Source organism: Durio zibethinus, chromosome 23 (assembly GCF_047325235.1).
Source record: "Durio zibethinus cultivar Kanyao isolate XHJ-2024 chromosome 23, ASM4732523v1, whole genome shotgun sequence".
NCBI classification, from domain to species: Eukaryota; Viridiplantae; Streptophyta; class Magnoliopsida; order Malvales; family Malvaceae; genus Durio; species Durio zibethinus.
In genome coordinates this window covers 12,364,896-12,373,454 of record NC_143184.1, presented here as the reverse complement: position 1 = coordinate 12,373,454, position 8,559 = coordinate 12,364,896, and the positions used below count along the sequence as shown (strand labels likewise).

Sequence of the window (8,559 nt, the reverse complement as noted above, 5' to 3'; positions counted from 1 at the left end):
AAAAAAAAGTTCTTTCTGCGTTTGTGTTCATATAGAAAAATGAAAAAGAAAACGAAAAAAAGATATAAAAGATAAAATTATAAATTAAATGTTTAATTTAAGTAGAAATGCCTTTTCCATCCAAATTCCTTTCAATTTGAAAGAAAAAAAGTGCACATCGTTTCATTTTCTTCCTTCCCTCTTTATTCCTTCTTAACAAATAAAGAAAAAGAAAAAAAATAAAAGGAAAGATGCACTATTTTCTTTCCACTGACTTTCCTTCCCCTTTCCATCCCATTAACACCACTCTCCTCAAGATTCGTATACAAGATCAAAACGCTGATGTCTCTAAGTTCTAATCATTGGGGTATTCTCTTGGAACAAATCGTATACAATGACACAAATAAGACATATCCAACTAATAATACCCTTCAACCATCTATGTTTGAATTCCCCATTCCTCTATCCAAATAAGACATTTCATGTTCGAAAGGAAATCATATAACTTGAACAGGCAACAACAAAGAAATCAATTGACTTGATCGTTCAAAAGACGTATATTTTCTTATTTTCTCTTATAATTGCTAGGAGAGCCAACCAGAAGATTCAATTTTCTAAATGAAGATTGTTCATTCATATTATCAAGACACTCAGTAACATTTGTTCTGTGGAATAAGTTGAAAAAGATTAAACCGAGACGTAAAACTTAATGCAATATGCAAGACAATTAAAAAAGCAATATGACATACAGCTACCACAAGATTATCGTGCAATTGATAACAGAAGTTCATAGGTTCCTAAACCCTAAACCTTAGGTCAAGAATCAAGATAAAAAAGATGCCCTGATCCTGATCCTGTTTGAAAATGAAATAGTGAAAATGATTGTCCTGCTGTTGGCCAAGGCTAAATGAATTCGCAGGAAGCTTAGTTTTGCTGTATGTCATGTTTGAAATTTACAAGCAAGTGTGAATCATCAGTTTGAAACCTATATTTCATGGTTAGTAGAAAGAATTGCTTTCGAGTTCCTTTTATATACTCTTAAAAGAGTTAACAAAATCACAGCTTATTGCCCATATCATATGGGAATATCCCGGAGTATAAATTAAGCAAAAGCTATAAAATTGGACAATACAAACCTGGACAAAACTAAGATCGTTTTACCATCTTAAATTTTGGACAGCTTAGCCCGGATGACAGAGACAAGGTGTGCGGATACTCTGCAAAACAGAACATTAGAGCTGTCAGATACAACATTCTACAGTAGCCTTTATGTGGAGTATTAACAACATTCCTTTCAATCAAGTCTCACAAGCTTCTAACCATGATTAAACCTATCTCTTAATTAGATATAAATAACTGGAAATCAAGATGAAAATAATATGGCATCTTCAGAAACACAATTAGCTGCCTGCCTGCTAGAATGAACTACTTAACAACAGATACACTGTTAAGGAACCTTTTTCTCTGTCAAATAGTATCATACCCTAGAAAGATCAAATCCTTTATGATGTACACTGAGCTTAGGTGGTTCATTTGGCCACTTTTAGGAAGTGGCATTCAATAGATATAGGATTCAAATCCCAACACCTGTAACCCCTTCCCCTATTTCCAATCTGCCATCTCCTTTGTATCAAAAAAAGGTCATTCTGACAGAGGAGCATGCCAAATAAAATCCCAAGCAATTAATTTCCAGTCATTATCATGGGAGTTACAGAAATATCATCTAAGATGCTCTTTTTGATCTTTGATAAGTATGAAATTATGCACGAAGCTTAGGTACTTGACTACTTGTTCCTCAATTAATAGTCACAGCACATAACCAAAAAATCACTTCAATGAAAGACTAGATTTTGAATTTGCTTAAAAGAAACATTTTATGTATGAATCAAATGACAACAAAACTTTTTTTGAAAAAAATGAGACCACATACCATTTTTTGCTCTTTGTGCTGATCACGTTGATGGGATGCACAACTATGAAATAGAATTTGGAGGTTAACGCTTCCAAGTTGCACATGGTCCATTCAAACGCAATGAGGGTTAATATGACATTGCATAAAAACGTGAATGTATCACAAACGATAACAGGGACAAGTATTAGAAGTTTTTCAATCCAAATCTCAACGGAAATTCTACACTGCCGGTCAAACGTAAAATGCGTCCTCTGTTATAGTGTCTTCAGCCTTTGACCACGTAAACCATTCCAAAAGGCAGTCGCAGTTATCACCTTCTTACCAGGAAGTTGAACCTCCAATACCTGCTTCAGGACCAGCAAACCAGAGAAACCAAAAATCTAAGGAAGAGCCTTTGGTTGTAGGAATTGGAGATTAGAAAATTAGATTCGGCCAATTTATCATTAACAGCTTTAATATAAAGAATAAAGGTTTCCTGGTAAATAAAACAGAGGAGAATTGGATGTCACCAATGGTTATTGCACAATTTTCCACTTTAAGCATTCATTGGAAAACCAGAAACAATGAATTTTCACGCACCTCAAGAGCTGTACATCCTCCACATGGAAATAACAATGCACCCTTGACAAAAGTAATGTCATTGCCCTGAATTTTATAATCAGGCCGTACTATTGTGGTGATGATTTTAAGTTCCAGGACATTATGGTTGCTACTTTTGTCATCAACAACTAACACTTTAGCTCGGGTTCCTGGCCAGCCTGCAAATGCACGAACCTAAAGAAGTTGCATGTCATGACTGCATAGTCAGATTCAAAGAAAATGGAAGAGAAACTAACCTTATTATGTAGGACTAAAGCTTCTTCATCAAAGGATAGCCATGATTCTTCAGGAGTTATCTGCTTAAATTAGAAAACGGTTAAATTTAAACAACATTATGTACTCATTAAAGGTCACTGATAGAGCCACCAAATACATGATCTGAACATATCATTTCACCTTGCTTATACATACAACTAAATTTTATTGTTCGCATGTGAACCAGGAAACAAGCAAAACCAGTTGAACTTTAACATAGCAAACCTTAGGCCTGATCACGCACACTGTAGGCATTATCTGGTATTAAAATATTCAGCTCATCTACCAAGCAACATACATGAATGTGAAACAAGAGAAGATGCATATCCATGCATGACTAATATGTCAAAAATCCATGAAAAAAGTGCAGTTTCTAGCAGAGAGAACAATGATATCAGAATTGTGGTGCATGTGCTCAATGCAGTAACTTCTACAGAGGAACATGAGAAGCACATTTTGAAACAATTTTAAACCAAGAGTTCTTTCATTGAAAACGATGCTACTAGTCCTGTCACTAGATTCATAACAAAGAAAGAGATCCATTTTAAATGCTATAAAAATCCTTACAGTTGCATGTTGCAAAGTTCTATAGTTTAAAATTCAAAGTTCAAAAGAGCAAGGAATATATCAGTTCTGCCAGCGCTTTTCAATTGACTCTGAGTTCAGCCCTAAATTAGGCCATCTTATTAAAAAGTAAACATTTCACCAGCCAATAAAAGTAAACATTTCCACTAAACATCAGAAAGAGGCAGAAGAGATTCAAAGTTTCTTTTTTACATGAAAATACTGACTATACAAACAAAGAATGTGACAAATAGAATTTAATGTGCCAAATATAAGACATTAATATGAATTTTAAATATTTGGGAAGCATACCAACATTTATAAACCTACAGAAACTATACATGCCATTAGTGAGTAATTATGTGGATATTTAACATATAAGCACCAATGAGGCAAAAGGATTCAAATAATTCCTGTGAACGATACGTAGAAAAACAGATAAATAGATAAAAAAAAATGGAAGCCTTGCCTTTGGAGCCAAGGTAGCTTTAGAATCATCTTGAGGTTCTGCATTCACCTTAGCTGATCCATCAAATATGGAAGGAAGTTTGTTTATAAGAAGTTTAGACCCTGCATAAATTAAGATGAAATAAATCACCCAAAGAGGAAATTAAATATAAAAATATGGTAAAGATAACAGAACTAAATCATATTTTTGATTAACTTGTATGATTGCAAAACATAAATCCACATAAACCAAGCAGGAAATGATGTTATACACTAAGTATATAGCTTATGCAGGACAAAGCAGGTCTTATAGTTTTATTATTTAGGCTTCATAAACTCACTCCTAAGACTACTATATGCCCACAAGAGGAGACCAGTATGGCAAATGAAAGCAGTCTATGCCACAACAGTAAACAAATTATATGGAAAAATATATAGCAGAGCAGTCAAAGGAAATGCATGAGTTCTTTTAAAAATAAAAATAGATGGCAGAGTTAGTCTGATTGATATATCTTGATGATACTGATGAATTTCTTCACCAAGTAACAGTCTGATATTGTACATTCATATCTGCAGCATACATGAATGAAACACAATTACTTTAAGATATCGTAAGTATTAACTGAGTAATGTGCAGCAAAAGACAGGCAATATTAACAACCAATAAGTTTCATGCAAGTCTTTTGAGAAATAGTAGATAAAATGCAAGGTTTAAAGTATGAATGATAATAAAATATGAGAAATATCAAGAAGATAATAGGAGCACCTGTAAAAAATAGTAATGCTAGCAGATCTGGAGCCTGCAAGTAAATCATATAATCATTCATCAATTTAATTAATTTATGAGGTTATAGATTATAGATAGTGCAGCATGCAGAAAATCAATTTTGTAAGATAAAATTGAAATAATGGAAGAGGCAAGAAAAGGTTATATAATAATAATCAAGATATATTGAAGGTATGATGTAAAGTTTATGGATGAAAGAAAAGTCCATCTATCACTGTAAAACTTGACTGTGCATATTGTTCTCAATACTTGTTCAAGGGCAATTTGACATCTTTTGGACTCACAAGGTAAGTATTGGTTAACCAAACCATTTAATCATAGATTCTATCAGCCATTACTAATTCAGGAATAACTTTGGGAAATAAATATCCTTACCTTAATTTGGTCATCAACTTCCAGTCTTTCACGAGCAATGACAGGTCCAGCATCTAAGTCACGTACAGTAAATGCTAATGAGACTCCCGTCTCTTTAACACCATCCTAATGAAGAGACCAAGTGATTGTACATCATGGAAGAATGATAAAAGCATTCTGATAATTACAACAAAATCTATATAGAGGAGAACCTGAAGTGCTCTTTGAACAGGAGCAGCACCACGGTAAAATGGCAGCAGACTTGGGTGTATATTGACCGTGCCTGAGAAGATAGACGCATACTTTGAGACTTTTCAACTAAGATAATTTATCCTTTATCCTTAATAAGAAACCATTGTTCTTAATACCCAATGTTGAAATTTTGCAAATGTACAAATTATCCATTCTATTTCTCCTAAAGGGTAATTATGCACAATCTGAAGCACTAATTTGATTTTATGCACATAATTCATTGTAACATGAGGAATCCCATAATAAATACACTACACAAAAATTCTTAAAACATTGTAGTTTTCACCTATAGTTATGTTGCTTCAAGATTTGAAATGCATTAAGGATCAAAAAATAAAAAATAAAAAATAAATAGATTTGAAATACCTTAAGGGTATTAATCCTTAGCTATTTAACAATCTAACCGCACATATAGTTGATATATCTAAGATAGCAAGTACAATGACCAAGAACTCTGCCAAGTGGCAGATGCTTCACAAGCTCAAGTCAAGAAAACAAGCAATCATCTTTCAGACAGAAACCAGCACTCCAGCACTTGATGGAAAGCTGAATCAGTAAAGATCACATTTCTATTATTCATTCAAAAGAAATTTGGTAGCTGGGTTTGTCGACTTGAGAACTAACATTAGATAGGCATAAAGTGTAGACATGGAAAATAAGCAGAAGATAAATAAAACTCCAAATTTGTTAACAAAAATACCATCGACTAACCTAATGATGGAATATTGAGAAACTTGGTCGGTAAAATATTTCCATATGCTGCTGTAATACAAAGTTCAGGCTGCAAAGCTCTTAAACTGGACAAGAAGGTCTCCTGCATAAAGTAGAAAAGCATGAATTCCTTTAATGTAAATAACCCCTTAGAATCAGGCTAGGAAAGTTAATGGCTTTTATACAGTAACATATTAAAGAAAGGAGAAATTCTTCTAAGTCCACTTACAGAAAGGAAAAAAACGAAAGAAAGAAAATTAGTAGGCCTTCTCCTTCCACCAGACTGATGCATACCAACCAAGGAATAACTAATTAAAACTGGCTTTCATCATCCCAAACCATAAATTAAAAAAGAAAAAATAACCAAATAATTACATATATGTTCACATAAAATAGAAAATATAAAACTATCGTTATGGAGTCAAGACTTTTATACAGACTTGAATTAACACAGACAAAACACATAACACTCCACTCAGCAATTCAAGAACTTTCTAAATATTGAGATTGAAAAGTAATTAGATCACATACACACAACATATTAGGCACTATACCATATAGGTTTCTGATTCTCACCCCCCCCCCCCCCCATCTCTTTCCTTTCTTCCATACAAGGATCACTTTAAAACAAGATTTCTCAATTTCTAACTGGACCAAAATTTCAAGATTATTTGAACAAGTTAGCAGTAAAATTAGACTCAGTTTTGAAGATTAGTTTTAGACCAATTGAAACAAACAGCTATTATGCAGTTTTAGATTTTCCACAAGAACCGATGAATGACTTAACTCTTCCAAACTATACTAAATTGGAATGCTGAAAGAAAAATTACCTCTCCAGCACGTTCAGGTGTGAAGATTAGCTCAGAAGGAAAGCCTCTATCAAGAGCATGCTGTGCCACCGGTGAAGGCATCAACTTTCTGCCCCTGTCTCTTCTAGAAGGTGGCTGGGTAACAATGGCTGCAACCTAAATATTACTAAATTAGCAATGACTATAACCAAAACTATAAAAATATATCGCAAATAGCACACGCTGGTCTCTTTCCTCAGCCTAACAAGGCATATGGTGACTGATTCAAGGTACAATGCCAAAATACCATTAAAGTTTCACTTCACACACAATTTGGGTTTTAACAAATTGGATATCAGAATCCATTGCCCGGAAAATCCTAAAAATTGGGGATACCAACTGATAAGTTGACTCCCACTTTTCAAATCGATTTCTCTAGTAATTAAACCATTTCTTTAAATAGAAAACAACTGGACAGCTGCAAAGCCTAAATCAATCAGATTTTTTAGCTAGTTATCAATGAACATTATCTCCAGAGGAGAACCTATTTCAACAACTAACAATAACCCATTCTTAAACAGCTTATAAAGGACCAAATTACTGTAAAAAAAAAAAAAAGAAAAGAAAGATCAATACAAACTTGAAAACTTCCAACCAAAATTTCAAACTTTTTTATCTTCAGTACCTCAAAAGAAGAACTTGGTGCAGCAGAGGCATTAAAGAGAGCATCAAGAACTGTTGCAGAGACCTGAGAAAAAAAAAAAACCCATTATTTAAAAAGATATAAAATAGCACTGAGAAATACATTTATGCGTATAAATATAGTATTGGGAAAATGGGCTTCTTTTTCTTTTTTTTTTTAAAGTTGTTTTAAGTACCTGAGGAGAACCAAAGAAGACAAGTGACATTTTCTTGGAATTAGTCGAAGAAAAAGTAGTTACTGATGACGATGATGCTGAATTGAAGCAGAAGAAACGACGTAGCAATGAGGGTGAATACATTCTTCTTTCTCTTTGTTTCTTTTCCTCTGCTTCTTTAACGGCTCAATTGTATTTTGGGACTTTTTTTCTTTCTTTTGTGCTATGTATTCTGCTGCTGTCTTTCAGTTTCATTTCGCGTTTGCGTTTGTCCATCTGCAACAATTTGCATGGGCCGTGGATAGGAAAAGAAGAAGATTGGGCTTTAAGAGCATTCCAAAATATATTTTACTTTTTACTAGAAATCATAAATTTACACATGATATTATATAAAAATAATATTAAAATATTAAAATGATATAATTTAAAATTTTGATAAAAATTATATATAAATTTAACAAAAACCAAACAACTATATTTTTTATATAACTATCGACATAAATTATATATAATAATTTTTATATTTTATACGTATTTAATATAAAATAAACACGATATAAAAATAAAAAATGATCGGATCTACATTTTACTATGAAAACTTTAAAAATAATTTCTCACGGTGTTATCCAAATCTTTTTCCTTAATGATTTGAGTAAAAATTTTTTAAGTAAATTAATATAATATAATTGTCACTCAAATACAAGAGTATATTTTACTGGCAAGTTCATAGGTCTTATTTCTTGAAAGAGTTACTGCCAATACATGGAAATTCTCTTATCATCAAACAGTAAATTTTCATTTCTCCTTTTATTATTTTCTCCGTCTCATTGATTTCATCTTAATCAAAGGTTTCTATATAATTTTTTGATAGTCAAGGATGGAGAATAGAAATTTTAACTTAGAACCTCCATGTTAGACTAGGAGTGTTACAAACTTGAAGCAATGCCTTCGCCATTTTTAAACTGTAAACATCACAAAGTTCTAGTATGGCTATGCTGGCAAGTAAGATCATACTCACTGTTGCATCTTATTATTCTTTTGGACTTGAATTTG

At 32.8% G+C, this 8,559-nt stretch overlaps 1 protein-coding gene across 5 annotated transcripts; it reads right to left on the bottom strand.

The window, feature by feature from the left end:
- Positions 1–872: 872 nt before the first annotated feature.
- Positions 873–7,830, bottom strand: PDE194 (formyltransferase). 5 transcript variants are annotated; one of them, XM_022916221.2, is made up of 13 exons: positions 7,528–7,829; positions 7,335–7,397; positions 6,692–6,826; positions 6,091–6,144; positions 5,862–5,964; positions 5,111–5,181; positions 4,920–5,024; positions 4,524–4,557; positions 3,780–3,880; positions 2,728–2,787; positions 2,471–2,649; positions 1,910–2,366; positions 873–1,196 (listed from the first exon to the last, which is right to left on the bottom strand). In XM_022916221.2, the coding sequence occupies exons 1-11, from the start codon at positions 7,648–7,650 to the stop codon at positions 2,620–2,622; spliced, it is 879 nt and encodes a 292-aa protein (XP_022771956.2). In that variant the 5' UTR covers positions 7,651–7,829; the 3' UTR covers positions 873–1,196; positions 1,910–2,366; positions 2,471–2,619. The 5 variants fall into 5 exon arrangements, with proteins under 5 accessions (XP_022771956.2, XP_022771950.2, XP_022771952.2 ...); XM_022916215.2 differs by having other exon boundaries at positions 1,910–2,235; positions 2,471–2,665; positions 7,528–7,812; XM_022916217.2 differs by lacking the exon at positions 6,091–6,144 and having other exon boundaries at positions 1,910–2,235; positions 2,471–2,665; positions 7,528–7,807.
- Between the last annotated feature and the right edge of the window lie 729 nt (positions 7,831–8,559).

What these genes read in the sequence shown, in the direction of transcription:
- PDE194 (XM_022916214.2), bottom strand. Translation starts at nt 7,650, where the DNA reads ATGTATTCACCCTCATTGCTACGTCGTTTCTTCTGCTTCAATTCAGCA. An exon ending in CTTTCGTTTTTTTCCTTTCT is followed by an intron (nt 5,965 to 6,090) that starts GTAAGTGGACTT and finishes TACTTTATGCAG; the next exon opens with GAGACCTTCTTGTCCAGTTT. An exon ending in TCTCAATATTCCATCATTAG is followed by an intron (nt 5,182 to 5,861) that starts GTTAGTCGATGG and finishes CTATCTTCTCAG; the next exon opens with GCACGGTCAATATACACCCA.